Genomic DNA, 18274 nt, shown 5'->3' with positions numbered 1-18274 from the left:
CCATCGCCAAACCTTGGACCCTCTCTCGGCCGTCAAGCCGGCGAAGCGAGGGGTGGTGCTCCTGATGCGCCGACTCGGTGAGGTTGGCACGCCTCTGCCCTTGGCAGCTTCGGCAGAGCAAGCGGTGGAGAATTTCTTTCGCGAACCTCCGCCGCACCACATGGGCGCATTGCATGACATATTTCCGATGTTGAAGAACAAGAGCAAGAGCTCTCCCTCCATGGGATGGAGCGTTGACTGAGGGCTACGCTTAAAGCCAGTCGTTTAGGTTGTACGAGATGTGAGTAGTTCATATTGGAGTTTATCTTTCGGGTTGTGTTCAGCTGGTTTGCTGGCTTATATCCATCTGGAGTCCGTTCCATTTGGGTTGTAACCGAACACTGTACTAATTTCTTCTTCATCTTAATACAATGATATGCTGCGCGCGTATTGGAGAAAAAAACTGGTGATATACACTTCCCGTCACAGGATGCTCTGCAATTGTCTTAAAAGCAATTTAAATAATCCCAAATCCCAATCACCTCAGAAATGCACAGAAATTACAGAATACTACATCCAAATCAAAAGGAACCTGAAAATTGCTATACACAACATGCAAACTACAAATGAAGTTAAGAACACGCTGCAAAAATAGTAAGAACATCACAGCTTCCATGAACACCTTGCAAAATCCTAGGGATGGATCAGAACCATCAAGAATCCCCAGACTCATCCAAGAACACAATCAACAATCTCATCAGCTGAATTGCCTCCGCCTCTATCATCTCCGGGACCATGTAGCCGTATCCATTATCCGTGAGTGAGCCACCGGCGACGTCGAACGCGTCCCTCTCGTCGAGGTAGTAGTTCATCCTGAACGTGGCGTGCACGCCGATGACGGCTGTGGCGACGACGAGAGAGACGAGGAGGTTGAGCCTGGCGAGGGTGAGCGCGACAACGGCGAGCACCGTGGCGGCTGAGAGCACGGCCAGCACGACGAGGGTGCCGCCTCCTCGCTGCCCGCTGCCCTGTCCGCCACCGCGGCCTCGACACCCTCCGGCTTGGCTGGCGGGGGCAGGGGAGAGGTGGGGACAGCGCCATAGCGCGTGACCGGGGTGGGGCGAGGGCGAGCCCTAGCCGGCGGGGGCGGTGCTGGATCGGGCCTCGGGCGGTGGGATTCGGGTCGGCGCTCTGAGGCCGTCGGTGACGTCGGCCGGCGAGGACGAGGGCGACAGGAACCTAACAAGATGAATATGATCATCTTTTCTTTAAAACAAATATTCATCTTCCTGTAATACTAAAATCATACCTCCTAACTATACTATTCAAAATATTATTTCTATAATTTTGAATTTACTATAATACCCTTAATTGAAAAAAATAAATACAGAAGCAGAATTATCATGAATTTCTAATCCTTTTAACTTTGGATGCGCTAAGAGGCGTTGGGAGGCATTACGGCACATATGGGCCCACCCACCATAGACACATCTAACGCCTCCCGATGCCTCCTTATTGACGCCTCCCAACGCCTACCCTCAATTGGGCTCATAAATCATAGACACATGAAATGTCTTCCAATGCTTCCCAACGCCTCCCCAAGCATTGTAAAAAAATTATTATTTATTTTCCACTGTTGAGTGTGTTAAGATGTCCGTCTTTGAAACCGATTAAAAAAAATAAAAAAATATAGATACAGCCCTGGACCTCTCCGACACCAGTGACGGGCCCACGAGGTCGTCCTGGTCATAGCATCTCGCTCTCATGGCCGGCCTCCACTTGGAGGTACCACATAGCCGCGCGTTGAACTGCACATGCCATTGATCAAACAAAAAACTTAGGAAGGCAGCAGTAGATCCAGAGGAACCTTCTTCTCTCTTGTAGAGGCACTCGCCGTTCAAGGCCTCAAAACACTACTACAATAAAGGTTTGTAGGGGTGGGTAAAAACATATTTTTAGGGCCAGGTAGAAAATCCGTGGCTAGTTCTCGCTGCTAAAAATACCCCTTTTTCAGGGACGGAAAACGAACCCGCCCCTAAAAATCCATTTCCAGGGGCGGTGTACCCCCTCAACGCCCCGGGAAATGCATTTGTAGGGGCGGTCCACAAGCCCACCCACCCCTACAAATGGATTTTCAAGGGTGAGGCACCCCCTCAACCGCCCCTGGAAATGCATTTGTAGGGGCGGTCCACAAGCCCACCCGCCCATACAAATGGATTTTCAAGGGCGGGCAGGGCGATGACCCGCCCCTGAAAATGAATTTCAGGTCCAAAAAAATAGTAATTCATTTTTAATTTGTTTCACAGTGTTTTAAAATTTGAATTCCCACTTTATAAATCTGATCCAACACTCAAATAACAATGCAATCAAATATAATTTCAGAAGATAAAGAGTAGCAATACAAGCTGTTCAATGACAATAGTAGCTATACATCCATGCATATTATAAATCTGTAGCTACTGCATTGCTCGCATTCATCGATAGATAAGATAGTTGTGGTCTCCAATCGTCCACCCTAGAACTTCATCAAAATATGCTAGTGCACGAACAAGTGCACTCTCCTCCGCTTCCCATTTGTTGCTATAGATAGAACTACAAATGTCAAACAATGGAGTGTTTAGCTGACTTGCCCTGCAGAAGGAGAGCTTTGCTTGAAACTTGCAATTGTGGAGAAAACATGGCTCTCCAGCCATCCAAGTCAAACCAAAGGTGTCCACGACTTGATTCAGAATAGCCCGAAAGCTAACTGATGCAATGGTATATTGATGATCAATGAGATCTTGCAAAAAGGTGATAATAACGTTATGAAAGTTGAAAGAACAATGCAATATTACTAAAGTTAACAATGATTAAAAAGAAAATCTCATACTCTGTCTTGTCGATTAAGACAACAAAGCCTCTCTGTAGTCAGAATAACATTGGATTCTCTCGCCTGTAGCTGCTTACCTCAAAAATATGAAAAGTCGGGCACAAAGTACCCATGATTCTTTAGCTGCTGTAGGCATGCCTCCACTGCTAGCCTCTCATAAGTTGTCCAAATATTTGTCTCTCCACCCACAACGGTAATTGAAACCATGGGTATCATCGAGGAGGATCCTGGTACCATTGTGGTCCACTCTGCATGTCGCACAGGTATTTGAAAAGAAATATGTACTCTCTTGATATCTGGTTGCCAAACAAGCTCTTGTCGAGCCACAAAAGTAGTACCACCCAAACCCTCGACAACATCTGGAAGCCATCTAACAAGGTTGATAATCTGCATTGTATGTGACGAAATTTAGAATTATTTGAAGCTGCATTGTATGTGAGCAAAAGTATATGAAACTAATAACAAATGAAACTTACAACGTTAGGAATTGTTCCACGCGTTCGATCACCCAGTGGCAAGCCAACCTCTTGATGGAAGTGTATGCCTGGCTGCTGAGCATCAACATTGTCCATAAGCGCACGACCACCGCCACGACCCCTACCACGACCGCCACCACGAAACATCTAACAGTATTCACATTGAGTAAATATGAATAATGAAATTCATAGTGTAACAAAAGTTCACTAATTCATGTACTCGCATTCTCATTCAAATGGAAATTCTAACCCTATTCCCTTATCCTAAGCCTAACCCTAACCCTAACCATTCTAACCCTAACACTAACCCTAACCCTAACCGTAACCATTCTAACCCTAACCCTAACCCTAACCCTAGTGGAAGGCAATGGCACCTACCGTGTGGCTTGGAGGAGGCACGAGGGTGGCGCTGTGACGAGTCATGGCCGAGGAGAGCTGGTGGCGGCATCGACGGCGCAGGTCCTCCTCGGCGAGCTCCAGGCATTGCGGCGGATCCCGCCATCGTTGGAGGAGGAGGCGCGGCGAATCCCGTCGGCGGCGGATCCCTGCGTCGGTGGAGGAGGCGGCGGTGGTGGATCCCGGCAAGGAGGAGGGAAGGAGGAGGAGGAGGTGGTGGTGGCGGCTGCGAGGAGGAGGCGGGGGCGGCGGCGGTGAGGAAGAGGAGGAGGCGGTGGCGGCGGCTGCGAGGAGGAGGGGGAGGTGGCGGCGGCGACGAGGAGGAGGAGGAGGTGGCGGCGGCGGCTGCGAGGAGGAGGCGGCGGTGGCGAGGAGGAGGAGGAGGTGGCGGCGGCGGCGGCTGCGAGGAGGAGGGGGAGGTGGCGGCTACAAGGAGGAGGAGGGAGCGGAGGGGGAGCTGCGGTGCGGGGTAATATAGGGCCGGTTTGTAGGGGCGGGTGGTGGCCCGGCCCGCCCGAACAAGCCGATTTGTAGGGGCGGGTGGCGGTCCGGCACGCCCCAACAAATCGATTTGTAGGGGCGGGTGGCGGCCCAGCCCGCCCCAACAAATATTTTTGTAAATTATTCAGAAAAATGGATTAATACAAAAAAATAGTAAAGCACATGATAAAATTGTAAAATTTTCAGCATAGGAAAAATAAGATATGTGTAACATAAGAAAAATATCAAAATTATATTTCATAGCATATAATGAATAAATGTTTTCAAACAACATTGTATACCTATGTCACACTACAATGTCGTACAACTTAAGGCTAACTTTGTGTTTTCAATACACTTCAACACTAAACGTGCTGAATTATATTTTTCATATTTTTTTACAATTTTACGTGACAGTTCATTCTTATGGTAAAAATTACACGTTGTTTTGAAGTATTTTGCATCTCCATTTGAAATAAATGAGTTTTTTGAATAAATTGATAAATCATTTGTAGGGGCGGCTGACCCCCTCAGCCGCCCCTGAAAATGAGGGCATTTTTAGGGGCGGGTGGGGGGGTGAGCCGCCCCTAAAAATGATTGTTTGTAGGGGCGGTTGACCCCCCCCCGCCCCTGAAAATGGCTCCCATTTTCATGGGCGGCAGAGGGGGTCAGCCGCCCCTACAGATGCTATCTTTAGGGGTGGACCGTTTCCACAGTATCCTCGCTCCATTTATAGGGACGGGTGACTTTTTCGTCCGCTCCTAAAAAATGAGGCGTTGCTGCAAATCGTTTTTGTAGTAGTGAAACTTGCTAATGGCCGGTGTTGAATTATGGTTAAGGTAATTTTTTAATGGGCCGTAGCCACCTCTATAAATTGATTTACAGAGGTGATGCATAGTAGATTGTTTCCAAAATTCACTAGCTATTTTATAGGACATAGATTTTTTTTTAGTAATGACCGAACAGAAAAGGAAAAACAAAAGGCTAACTAATAAGGGTTTGTTTGGGTGAGTTCCTCACATCTCCGGCTCTTACTACCGTACCCTAGAGACCCAGAACTGATGGATAAAAAGTGGCCTAGTCAGCTCTTTATTCATTGAGACTCTTAGGCCTTGTTTAGTTAATTAGTTCCCGTCAAAATTTTTACACATCAATATTTGGACACATGCATGGTGCATTAAATGTAGTCAAAAAAATATCGCATTACACAAATGGATGTGTCGCTTAAGTGCTTGTCTCAACCAGTATTTGCCTTTCCTTGTGTTGGCATCATGTCATGCGTTCCTACATTTGTGAAGTACATTTCAATGTACTCACCCTTCTCTTTGTCCCCCTTCTATCCCACCCAGCTATTTGGACTAGAAGATGGAGTTTCTAGAAGATAGTGATTCTGGAAGACGGTGTTGATGCTAGGATGCTGTACCCCCAATAATGGGCTGCCTGAGGGGATGGAGACCCTTGCTTCCCTTGAACTTTGATGTAATTTTGTTTTAGATCTGTAATAAGTTATTGTTTTTGTAAACACCTCAATGTATTACTATACTGTCACCGCATGTACGAATAAACTGATCCTAACATATATATGATGTGCATTTGTTTTTGTCTTTAAAACTAGGTGTGACATATTATTTGCCACCTGCCTCTGTAAATGAACCAGAATGTCTCCTAAAATTGTTTTTGTAGTACTGTGTTTTCTAAAGTCTTTTTTGCAGTATCATATCAACAACCTATGCATGATTGGGGATGGTAGGTTGCGGGTCAAACTTGTCACAACGAATATACCCTTTTTTCTTTCCTATTTTTCAGTCGAGAGCAATTACATATAATACGCAAGAATCAAGTAGGTAGAGATTAATTATACTCGCGATTTGATTATATGGAATCAAGTAGGTAGATCGCAAAAAAAAAAGAGAAATCAAGTAGGTAGAGGTTAATGTTCTTGTTTTGATAGAATAGTACATATATACGCTAATACAGCCGAGCAATCAAGTAGGTAGAGATTAATTACGGTTCATGGTTTGATTGAACGGATTAAGTAAAGAAATCAAGCCAGACTGGATTTTGTTATTAAGTTTGTCTTAACCTGCCGACTAATAAACGTCAAATAAAAAAGGAAAGGATTTTGTTATTAAGTTAGGGAAAGTTTGGAAGGACTCGCCTGGCTCCCGTTCCGACTGCAATCGGAATGGGAAAACAGGAGGATAACACACCCCTCCTGTTTTCCCGTTGTGATTGCAGTCGGAACGGGAGCCTTCCAAACCTTTATTGTAGTAGTGGATACAACCAATGTATCTCATCACGAGTTTGTTTCACTAGCTACATAACGGTTGTAGGGAATGGTCCGTTACTAGCAGTTTTATTTGTGACATGTCAGATAATAAAAAATGGTTCAGTTTCGCTATTTTCCGAACCGAATTGTACGACATGATGCCTAGTCTGCATTATTAGTCATTATTGATTGGGGACGATGCCAAATGTCGTAGCCATGGAAAACGTGATGAACAACACTTTACTAAGCGCTAGCTATACTAGCCCCCGCAAATTGTCCTTCTAGAACCTTGGAAGTATACTGATCATACGCTGGCTGCACATGCATGTACAGCTGGAATTGCATTGTAGGTACATGCATGGTTTGACGTTGTCAAGGTAAAAAAAACTACGGAACTAGCACTAATTAACAAAAAAAAAGTAAATACCTACTCTCTCCATTACAAATTATAAGACATACCCCCTCTGTTTCAAATTATAAGGTATTCTGGCTTTTCTAGATATATTGTTTTTACTATGCATCTAGACATAATGTATATTAAGTGTATAGAAAAAGCTACATATCTAGAAAAGCTAAAATATTTTATAATTTGGAGCGGAGGGAGTAGTTTTTTTAATACATAGCTCTTGATATGCACTTTGATATATACACACTATGTTTAGATTTACAGTAAAAGCAATGTATTAAAAAAGCCAAAATGTCTTGCAGCTTTGGAACGGACGAAGTAGTAACTAGTATAGTAAGTTGGACGATACTTGCTGTTTTTGTCTCGACCTTACCCGTGACATGTGACCTTTGCTTGAGGATTTTGTCCTGACTAGAAGGGTGTTGGTATGCAAATACATATATATATACACGTATTGGATTGATGACCCCCGCACAAACACTGACACTGCTGCTGCGTTCACAATGACAACCGGCGGCTCAGGTTCCGTCGTCCGCCGGCCCCTAATTACGTGGCTAGCATCATTTTTAATTACGTCCAGTTTAATCTTTCTAGTTCTCCTATCACCTCTTTTTTGATTCACCCATCGGGTTTTCTTAGACATCCCTTTGCTGTATGTTCCACAGGTTCATTAACGAACAAGGATGACCTTACAAAAGGTCGAGAGGATCTCCCAGAGTTAGGTAAACCAATAAAAGGTGCACGCGAGTGAGCTTGCTGATGTTTCGATGATCTTTTTTCTTTTAAATTTGCAATAATGCACACACTGATTTCAATTTCAACCTAAAACCATCAGGATCAGAAAATAAAGGAAAAGGAAAAGGAAAAGCAGAGAATCAAGGTACTCATACTATTTTATTAATTTTTGTTACTGAAATGCACACCTAAGATTAGCTAATCTTAGGTGTTTGCTGTTTGCCCACGTACCAAAAGTACCACTTTGGTCAGTTACCAACAACTATATGGATTTTTTCAAAAAAAACATGTTATAAAGTCATAACATTATTACGGAATGATTCATTTTAGAAACTGAATTTCAGAGGTGATCGACGACTTAAAGTTTCACCACATGCATGTCGCTGGTTCCTATGCTAACAACAATCACTACCAAATTCAATGAATGGTGGCACCTGCCATTCACACTACAAACCCAATATAATTATTCAGTTTTCTGTTTGCCCACGTACCCTCATAATCTATTAACCCATTTAACTCCCGCAAACTATTTAATTTAGGTTTTCATTTTTCACCCGTAGTGAGATTTGTGCTTTTTGCTTCTCATGTAGTAGTAAAACAAATAAATATATTTATTACATATACTAATTCAAGATGGAGAAGCTGCCTTTTCAACTATATATAAAGTAACCTAAATCTCTTGTGGAAACTTCTTCCCGCTTTCTTTTATATTCGTGTCACAAGACGCACACATGAGCATGCAACGGTCGTCATTATTGAGCTTGAATTGTGTTTTGAATCCTAAACAGAAAAAAGGATGCTGCCCGCTGGTGTATTTATCTTGACTGCCATTGCTGCCATCGAAATTGAGCATGAACAGGTGAGGTCGTACGTCATGCTATTCTCCTTAATATATATAGTCGTAAATTTGTGCTGCCTAGTTGCATATTATCAATAATTTATTTATCTAACGCTCCTATGTATGTTAGTAACAAGCAGTCGTCTTTGTTGTGGGCTTAGGGCAATCCTAAAAAACACATTGTGCAGCTGACTCGCGCTGATGCTTTTCCGGAGATATCCATTACTTTTCTTACCGAGGCTCCAAATGAACCACTCGTCCAGGAAATAAAACAGAAGGTACTGTACTGTATAAAACAGAAGGCTCCAAACATGAGGGCTAATAGATGAGCTAATTTATTAGCCAAGTCTTCAACTAGTTGTTAGCCAACTATAGCTAATTTAAGTGATTTTTTCTCTCCAACTAGTAACTAGTCATGTGCATCCAAACAGGCCCTGTATGTGGCAACTCATCAAACCTTTCTGCTCTCATTGATGCAATCATAGATTTCCCTTGCTCATGTACTTCGATTATTTTGAGCACGGGATGAATTTAATTTTCTGATTTATGTCATGTCGTACTGTATGCACAGGTGAGAGAATGTGAGATTATTTTGAGCTTCCTTGAGACCGTCCATCAAGACACTGTTGAATGACGCTGCTAAAGGAAACTCAGCGTGTGACAAGAACAAGTGCAGTGGAGACACACAGCTTGGGCGATGTCTTCGTATCATTCATCTGGTGACATGTATATGTTCCAGTGTTCCGCTTGCAGACACTTATGTTTGGGCTTCGATTATGTTGAGCAGCTTTTGTTAGGGCCTAGCTGCTGCATGCTTCCTTAATTTATCTTGTTCAGTCTTCGTTTCAGCTCTTTCAATTGTTGTCCTGTGGTCGTGTCCAGGCTTAGAGGTGGCCTGCGTAACTTGTTCACTCTCATGCATGTTCGTAATAATGATGTCAAAAGTGTTCACTTCTGTGAATCGGTGTGCCCCCTCTTCTAGTCAATCTTCTTATGTTGAAGTAACCTTTCTCCATCATTTACTGGAATATGATGCATGGGCCCAGCTGCCATTAGCTAGGATGTGTGCAGATATCTTTCCCATGTTGCTTTGCCGGAGTACAAACTCCCCTCCTCTTGCCTCCTAAATACGACTGTTTGATGAGATTTTGTACCACCATATGAGCTATGTATGTTAATATGGATCATGTGTGTCATATCTCTAAGCAAGAAGGAGAAAAGAAGCAAGAAAAAGAGAAAAAGCTAGCAAGCTCGTGGGTTTCATATTCATATGCATGCACGTGACAGCTAATGTGAATGTGGCGTCCTGATACGTGAACAAAATCAAGATAGAGTACATGCGTGTTCATGTACGTACTCGCTCGTGGCTTATAGTCTTGGTCCACCGGCCAGCCTGCTGCCCTGCTGCCATACGAAGATGGAATCCCACGGTCGAAGAGGATTCACTCAACATGCGTCCGCAAAAACGACGACGAGTATGAGTATCTCTTTTGGATGGATATCCCTCCGCAACGACTTCCACGCTGCTCCCGTGAAATAAGCCAACGCTCAACAGAGTCTCGGCGGCGCTCGATACGCGGCCAGGCCTCGGCCCCTGCCCTATCTGCTGCCTGTAAAAAGCCATCACCTCTTCTCGTTAAGGGGACTTCTTTTTTGGGCTGGAGGAGGTTCCCATGGAGGAAAGGAAAGAGTCCGGCCATCAGGATGACGGCGTCGACGCAGAGGAAGAAAGCAGCACCTCTGCTCGTGTCGACGGCTCGGCCGCCGGGCAGGGTGCCACAGACCAAGGAAGATCGTGCCTATGCATGCGCTGCCATAGGCACGAGTGCATATCCACGGCTAACACAAAAGCTAGCAAGATACAGTGGCATGCATGAAGATGTACGTGCGCCACCAAGAGAAACAAACTACTGGTGTACTGCATCCATCCACGGATGTCTCGCCACCACCAAACTTCATCGGCGACGCAGAGCAAGGCAGCAGCGCGGCGCCTCCGGCTAGATCGCCGTCGACATCCACTTGCTCGTTGTGGACGACCACTTCGGTTCGACTGTTGGCGGAGCTGCGGCACCTCTCGTCCTCACATCCACCTCCTCGTCGTCGACGACCAGCTTGGCTCGGCTGCCGGCGGAGCGCCCTCGTCGTCGACATGCACCCGTGCTCATCGTCCTCGCGCCCACCACGTCAAGCACGTAGACGAGGTTGCCGAGATTGGATTGAACGGCACGTGAAGCAAGGAAGGAGAGAGACGGCCAAGAAGCCAGCCATGGTCCCATCGCCATCAAGATGCCGCCGCCGCGGGCCGACGCAGCATGACAACGACAACGCCGGCCAACGCACCTAGACGTCGTGCCATACAAGACGGGCTGCCGAGCAAGCTTGGCGCCGCCAACACCGACACATACGCACTATACCCGGAGTTCATGTATACGAGATCATTGTCGCGGCTATCTTGCGGATCTACTACGTGTTCACGACCAACCACTACTACAAAAAACATTAACCGAGGCGGGCAAAAACGCTTAACCGAGGCGTTTTTGACAACCACCTCGGACACACCGTCACAGTAAATAAACCATTTTCCGAGGCGGTTGCTTGCCCGCCTCGGTTAATCAAATAAAAAAACAAAAAAAATAAAAAAGCCAGTGGACAAGCCCGCCGAGCCCATCCACGGGCCCGCCGAGCCCATCCACGGGGGAGGCCTGCCGCCGCCGCCCCGCTGCTGCCGGGGAGGGCCTCCTCCGCCCCTGCTCGGCCAGATCCGCCGCGTCGCCGCCGCCGGGGAGGGCCCCCTCCGCGCCCTGCTCGGCTGGATCCACTGCGCCGCCGCAGGGGAGGGCCTCCTCCGCGCCCTGCTCGGCCGGATCCGCCACGCCGCCCCCGGGGAGGGCCTCCTCCGGGCCCTGCTCGGCCGGATCCGCCGCGCCGCCGCTGGGGAGGGCCTCCTCCGCGGCCTGCTCGGCCGGATCCGCCGCGCCGCCGCCGGGGAGGGCCTGCTCCGCGCCCTGCTCGGCCAGATCCGCCGCGCCGCCGCCGGGGAGGGCCTCCTCCATGCCCTGCTTGGCCGGATCCGCCACGCCCCCTCAACGACTAGCGCCGAGGCCGCGCCGGAGGAGGCCGGAGGAGGCCGCCCGCGGCGGATCCGGCCCTACCATGCCGAGGACCGGGGCCCCGCCACGCCGTGCCCCCTCCACGCCGTCCACGCAGGGGCGCTGCGCCGGCGGGTCCACACCATGCTGCGAGAGGGAGAGGGGAGAGAGAGGGAGGGAGAGAGGGAGAGGGAGGCGGTGGAATGGGGGAAGTACCGGAGACCTAGGGTTATGTTTGTTTTATACTCTTTTTCAGCTATTGGGCTCATATGGGCCACGTTTGGGCTTGATCTATTAACCGAGGTGGACCATTGTAAGGTGACCGCCTCTGAAAATAGAACTATTAACCGAGGTGGTTATTTTAATGTTGACTGCCTCGGTTACTCTATTTTGCGAGGCGGTTTTTTCTGACCGCCTCGGTTAATAAAGAATGACTGCCTTGGTTAATAGAAAGCATTAACCGAGGCGGTTTTTTAATGTGCCCGCCTCCGAGGCCTATTTTAAGTGCCTCGCAAAATGGAATTCTGTAGTAGTGAACTCGACCACGACAAGCTGATGAGGCATCTGGTTCGGTCCAACTCCCGGCCTTGCATCTTCAATCTACTACTACAACTGCTCCGCCGTTCGAGACCGACGAGGCCGAACGACACGAGTGGGCGCCGCTGATGTTCCAGCTGCGCTACACCAGCTCATGGACACTGACAAGGCCATGGATGACCCTGACGCCCACATCTACACCACCACCACCATCATGCATGGAGAACGTGAAGCGAAGACCGAAGACAACGACCACAGCAACAGAATCGGAGGTACTCCAGTAAGCCAATCTTGCAGAGGTAATTAACCGGAAGCTTTCAAGGCTCCGAGAACCAGAAGACCACATCGCCCAAATCAGATCTGCCCAACGGCGGGCTATGGAGCGCACATACATATAAGGGAACCGGTATTTGTATTTTCTAAAATATGAATAAAGTTTATGTTCCCTTAATCTTCATTGTCTATTTATTTTTGTATACTTGGTACACTAGCACGCCCGCACTCTTTATTTCTCTCACAAAGAAATCCCTAGCGTATGTGATTTTTCTCTCAGCAAACAACGACTAGCAAGTTGTCCCGCGCAAATATCGTAGGCATCTCGTTTTCAAATAGTTTTATTCATTTATTTGATTATAATTGTTTCTATCTCGATGCATCTTTACTTTATCTATTGGCATGAACTCCATCTTTGACTTGGAATGTGCTTGGTTGTGTTTTTGAAAAGTGCCTGCTATAAAAAAGTAGAAAGCCAACCAAACATGTAAAACCCGAAGCTTCTTTTTGCAGAAGCAGCTATTTTCTCGTAGTACAATTTTGAAAGCAGTTGCTTTCTCATAGTACAATGTTGAGCAGCTTTTGTTATATTAGGGTGTGTTTAGTTCTTCCGGTGTAAAATTTTTGAAGTATACGAACGCACATTTGAAGTATTAGACATAGACTAATAACAAAACAAATTACAGATTCCGTCTGTAAACTGCGAGACGAATTTATTAAGCCTAATTAATTCATCATTAGCAAATGTTTACTGTAGCATCACATTGTCAAATCATAATGTAATTAGGCTCAAAAGATTTGTCTGGCAATTTACTTACAAATTGTGCTATTGGTTTTTTCCCCCACATTTAATGTCCCATGCATGTGTCCAAATATTTGATGTGATGTTTTTAGCCAAAAATTTTTTGGATCTAAACAAGGCCTTAGCGCCTAGCTGCTGCATGCTTCTTTAATTTATCTTGTTCAGTCTTCGTTTCAGCTCTTTCAACTGTTGTTCCGTGGTCGTGTCCAGGCTTAGAGGTGACTTGTGTAACTTGATCCCTCTCTCATGCATGTTGGTAATAATAATAATCTATATCTATTTATTCTATACTGTCTAACCTAATTTTTTTAACCCACCTATATCAAGACCTTTAGATGACTCAATATCTTTATTGGGATGGCGGATCCCAACAGAGTAGAAAAGCATGCGGATCTCGGCCCGCCGAAGGCTGACTCTCAGAGGTCCAACCTTCGGCGAGTCGGACATGATTGTAGAGCTAATACGTTTTTTGGAAATAAAGCAAGGTAATCTCTGATTTTATTGAGGTTCGAGTCCCCCTTTTATAGGTAAGGGTGGATATTGAGCTGGCTCGGCTCGGCTCGGCTCGGCTCGTTATGGAGGCGAGATAGAAGTTGGGCTCGGCTCGGCTCGGCTCGTTTGCAAACTCGAGCTGGCTCGGTTGGCTCGCGAGCCAGCTCGAAAGCAGCAGAGCCTCTCCATGCCAGCAAGCGAGCAGCCCACGGGAAGCGGGAGCTCGAGGTGGCGGCATCATAGGCAGCTCGACTGGAGCTAGGCGCGGCAGGCAGGGTGGCTTGGCGATGGGGCTGTACGCCGTCAAGCAACTGGAGCTAGGCACAGGTTCATGGCGGGCGCGGCGAGGTCCATGGGACGACGGGGTGTAGGCAGCGCGGGGGCAGCGGAGGTCGCAGCAAGGCGCTTGATGCATGGAGTGGGGCCGCGTGGCGGACTGCTGCCGGCTTAGGCACAAGAATTGCTGTCGAACGGCCACTGAGAATCGGGGATTGGAGGGAGGGAATAGGACAGGGCTGGCATTTTTTTTTTGCAAGGGGGGCTGGGAGATGGACGGATGAGGCTGAGAGTTAAAAGAAGCTAGGATTCAACGTTACCAGGCGATGATGTCTACATTGTGGCTCAACAAGCCACACAAGTTTATTATCTCTCATACCCATGCTAAACCGACCAACGTCTTCAGGGTTGGGATGTTGTGTACAAGGTATCACCTCACGACAAACTGTCTATCCCAAACAATGAAGACTACAACAATGATAGAGAGTTCTTTCAAGAAGAGGGGCTAGAAGGGAGTTTCGAGATAGACTTATCCGACGTGATTGGAATGGAAGTAGACAATGAAAGGGTTGTTGATGAGGAAGCTGGAGATTAGGTCGAAAATATTCATGACTTAGAATTACTAGAGCGACTGTGTTTTGGCTGAGACAGTGAAGACGACATTCCGCCTTCGGATAGTGCTGGTTATGTTGACATAGCTGATAGTGATGACGAGGATTACAATCCAGCTAATTCCGATCATGATAACTATTTCTAATACATGTATGATTCGCACTATTTAATATATATTATGTTAATTTCTAGTTATATTTTTGTTCATTTGCATTAATTTCTAGTATGATGATTATTTCTGATTAGTTCACTATTTTTTATTGCAGGTAACTACACAAAGATGCCATGTGGTGGTGGCAAGATGACTTGGCTGAGCTCGTTCTACGGGGGTGGTGGACGGCGAGCGGCACCTGCGGGGTCCAGTGAAGTAGAGGCGTCCGGGAGCCATAGTGGACGGAGAGGTGGTGGAGGAGGGAAGGGGGGAGGAGGAGGAGGGAGAGGACACCTTCACATGTACAGGAGGAGGAAGAGGAGGAGGATGAGGAGGAGGGGGAGCAGAGGGAGGAGGAGAGAGGGGAGGAGCAGAAGGAGGAGGAAGACGAGGAGCACGTGCACGTGGACGATGAGGAGGAGGAGGAGGGGCGGCTGGAGGTACGCAGGAGGTGTGGTTGTGTGGACCGTCACAAATCCCGCAGCGGGCGATACCTCTGGCTAGACGGCCGATGATTCGACCAGTAGGGCCTCGGTAAGTAACTTAAGATGTTATTTCTTTTTTATATAATATGTTGAAATTCACAATACTAATGAAAATTTTATCTTAAACACTTTTGCAGGCATTGGGTCCTAGTGCAGCCAGATGAGCACAAACGGAAGCCCAATGGTATCCTGGGTCTTTTGTACAAGTTGCACTTCCCTGGGCTCATGATGCATGCCGGGGTCCTGGAGCCGGCCTACACGTGGGACCACTACATCGCCGTCTCAGACACAGAAGATCGGGAAGGCAGGAATTTCGGCACCAAGATGAGGCGGCTGATCGGGGAATTGTGGGTAAGTCATCCTCGCACTAAAATGGTCAATATATCACATTCGCATTAAATTTTTGGAATAATAATTGCAATTATCGGGTCTATATGCAGGATTTCTACAGGTGCGTGGAAGGACAAGATGCCAGGGCGGCTCAAGTTGCTGAAACAGCCTGTTACAAACTGGTGAAGGACATGCACTATGAGGTGCGTGTTCAGGCCGTCGTTTCGTACTGCGCCGAGTATGAAAAAAGGAAGGTCAAAAAAGAAGAAGCAAGGAATATCTTTCTCACGCGGGAGGAGTACTTGAAGGTAAATAAATAACATCTCTACTTATTTCTCTTGAATTTGATATTCCAATATGTCATACACTTGATTACGTGTAGGTGCCTCCGAATTGGTGCGCCGGCAAGGGTGCGTGCAGGGCTGTGGTGGTGGACAAATGGATCAGCGAGGAGTGGGCCCAGAAGCACAGCTTATGCCGGAAGTGCCGTTTGATGATGTCGGGTGCACCACATCATCAAGGTAGTCGTAACCTCCCAGAGTACCAGGAGATTATTACCCACCAGCTGCTGCACACGTTTATTACCCCCCCCCCCCCTCTTTTGTTGATTTACTAAAATGCTGTTTGCTATTTAGCTCAAAACCCTTTAACACGATTCCATGGTGTGCTATATGATTCATATATCTGATGGATTGTAAACAAGATGGGGTTGCTGCGCGTGACCTGATTTTTAACTTTTATTTGTAACTAGGTTCGTGCCCGTTGCAACGGGCAGCAAAAGATATCCAATGCAATACATATATTGAGTATGAAAATATATTAACATCCTATTTTGAGCATTGTAGTGGGCATCAAATAAATCAACGTGTTTTCTTGTTGTTTTCTTGGCAGTCGGCGTCACATGAAGGCCAGCCTTGCAACGAGTTCATGGCATACGCCATATGGCTTACAAGGGCAAGGCGACGTCCGACGTTTCCTTCAACCCGGCGGATCCACCCGACGCCTACAGCAACCCCAGCGTCCACAGCCGCATCACTGAGTACACGGAGATGGGAAGGGTGCTCCACGGGGACACATGGGATCCGGCCACGGCGCCACTTTCTGGAGAAGCCATCATGAGGGCGGGAGGAGGGAAGAAGCACGGCCGGTACTGGCTCACCGACAGCGTAGTCGACACGGCCAGTATGCCTACTCTCTCGCAGCTTTGGGCAAGGACCACCGACTCAACCCCGCCCATACGCCCACGGCCTAAGACTTCAGTGGCCAGTGTGCGCACACTCCAGGTTAGTTCTGTTTCAATCGTCGGTATTTGTTTTTACACATTTTTTCTTCGCATTGTAACATTGGGGTGAAATCTTGTAGGCCCAGATAGAGGCTCAGTTGAAGGAAGAAAGGAGGAAGCGGGAGGAGATCGAGTCGAGGTTGGAGCAGGAGCGGAAGTTGAGGGAGGAGCAGGAGCTGAGGTGGCGGCAGGAGCGCGAAGCCGAGTGGCAGCATATGCAGACCATGTTCGCCTACATTCAAGGTCTTAGCGCATCTGTAAACTATCAACCGCCGCCAACGATGCCATGGCCTCCGCCACCTCTACCTCCGCCACAGATGCCCTTTGCATCGATTCCTTTTCTTCCTGCTGGCCCGGCAATCACTCCCGTGAGTACAAGTGTATTTGCTTGCATGCGCATACAATAAATATTGACTCAAAAATATAATCTTGTCTCCTCTTCTTTTTGCAGAATCAATCTGGGGAGGCATCTAATGAGCCTCCGGACGAGCACTCACCGGCGTCCAAGTGGCCAGCTTGGGGATGAGAGCCTCGCAGTCGACTTGTTGGACTTGTGCCGGTTAGACTTGTTGCACTTGTATTTGTTGGATTCTGTTGGTTAGACTTGTTGGATCAGACATGTTCGACTTGTGGCGTAGACGTTGAACTTGCCGTATGTGTGAGACTTGCTTTTATTTGTTGTATTTGTGAACTTGTCGTATCAACCTAGCGATATTTGTGATATTATGTGACATTTGTGTTGTACGTGCGATATTTGTGCCATATAAATGTTGTATTAACTGCCTGTGATGTATATATTGAGTTATGTTTGATGATTGAATGTGTGGGACTCATAAAAGTGAGAAACAAAACAAAAAAAAAATTGGCCACTTTGCCGAGTGCTTTTACCATAGCACTCGGCAAAGATGCAATTCCCAGGAACCCAGGAAGCAGCTTTGCCGAGTGTATTGGCTCAGACACTCGGCAAAAATCACTACTTTGCCGAGTGCATTTTTGAGGGCACTCGGCAAACCTCCAATCTTTGCCGAGTGTATTTTTTTGACACTCCTCGGCAAAGCTACAATCTTTGCGGAGTGCATTTCCGTCCGGCACTCGGCAAAGTGTCCGTTAGCGATCGAACGACGTCTCGCTTACCTTTTTTTGCTGAGTGGGATTTGGCACACGGCAAAGACTTTGCCGAGTGCTCGAAAAAAGACACTCGGCAAAGTTGGCTTCGCCATCACCTTTTTTACCATCTGCAGTTTGCCGAGTGCCACACTCGGCAAACCCTTTGCTGAGTGAAAAAGGGTCTTTGCCGAGTGTTTTCGGCACTCGGCAAACCTTCGAAATCCGGTAGTGAACCTAGCAAAGTAATGGCTTTATACTTAATTATTCTGAGCATGTCGGTGGATAGTAAAGATCCCAGAGCATGCCAACGTTGGGGTCAGAGAGACAGATATAATGCGCTCAAGAAGATCACTTGCTGGAAATTGAAGAAATGGATGAAAACTAATACTT

At 47.1% G+C, this 18274-nt stretch overlaps 2 protein-coding genes across 3 annotated transcripts; both read left to right on the top strand.

Moving 5' to 3' along the window:
• Positions 1–7349: 7349 nt before the first annotated feature.
• LOC120643777 lies at positions 7350–9409 on the top strand. 2 transcript variants are annotated; one of them, XM_039920249.1, is made up of 6 exons: positions 7350–7397; positions 7541–7612; positions 7711–7755; positions 8399–8469; positions 8610–8726; positions 9020–9409. In XM_039920249.1, the coding sequence occupies exons 1-6, from the start codon at positions 7379–7381 to the stop codon at positions 9080–9082; spliced, it is 387 nt and encodes a 128-aa protein (XP_039776183.1). In that variant the 5' UTR covers positions 7350–7378; the 3' UTR covers positions 9083–9409. The 2 variants fall into 2 exon arrangements, with proteins under 2 accessions (XP_039776183.1, XP_039776184.1); XM_039920250.1 differs by having other exon boundaries at positions 7353–7397; positions 7541–7597.
• Positions 9410–16393: 6984 nt separating this feature from the next.
• On the top strand, positions 16394–17570 carry LOC120646123 (max-binding protein MNT-like). The gene is made up of 3 exons (XM_039922828.1): positions 16394–16778; positions 16858–17145; positions 17229–17570. The coding sequence occupies exons 1-3, from the start codon at positions 16437–16439 to the stop codon at positions 17301–17303; spliced, it is 705 nt and encodes a 234-aa protein (XP_039778762.1). The 5' UTR covers positions 16394–16436; the 3' UTR covers positions 17304–17570.
• The last annotated feature ends 704 nt before the right edge of the window (positions 17571–18274 follow it).

Source organism: Panicum virgatum, chromosome 8K, assembly GCF_016808335.1.
Source record: "Panicum virgatum strain AP13 chromosome 8K, P.virgatum_v5, whole genome shotgun sequence".
NCBI classification, from domain to species: domain Eukaryota; kingdom Viridiplantae; phylum Streptophyta; class Magnoliopsida; order Poales; family Poaceae; genus Panicum; species Panicum virgatum.
Note: the sequence above shows the minus strand (reverse complement) of the source record. Positions and strands in the feature narration are given on the sequence as shown.

Excerpts from the sequence above, each read along its gene's own strand:
- LOC120646123 (XM_039922828.1), top strand. The coding sequence starts at position 16,437 with ATGGCTTACAAGGGCAAGGCGACGTCCGACGTTTCCTTCAACCCGGCG. Across the intron at positions 16,779-16,857 it reads CCAGTGTGCGCACACTCCAG|GCCCAGATAGAGGCTCAGTT; the intron begins GTTAGTTCTGTT and ends GAAATCTTGTAG. Across the intron at positions 17,146-17,228 it reads CTGGCCCGGCAATCACTCCC|AATCAATCTGGGGAGGCATC; the intron begins GTGAGTACAAGT and ends TTCTTTTTGCAG.
- LOC120643777 (XM_039920249.1), top strand. Across the intron at positions 8,470-8,609 it reads TCGAAATTGAGCATGAACAG|GGCAATCCTAAAAAACACAT; the intron begins GTGAGGTCGTAC and ends TTGTGGGCTTAG. Across the intron at positions 8,727-9,019 it reads TCCAGGAAATAAAACAGAAG|GTGAGAGAATGTGAGATTAT; the intron begins GTACTGTACTGT and ends CTGTATGCACAG.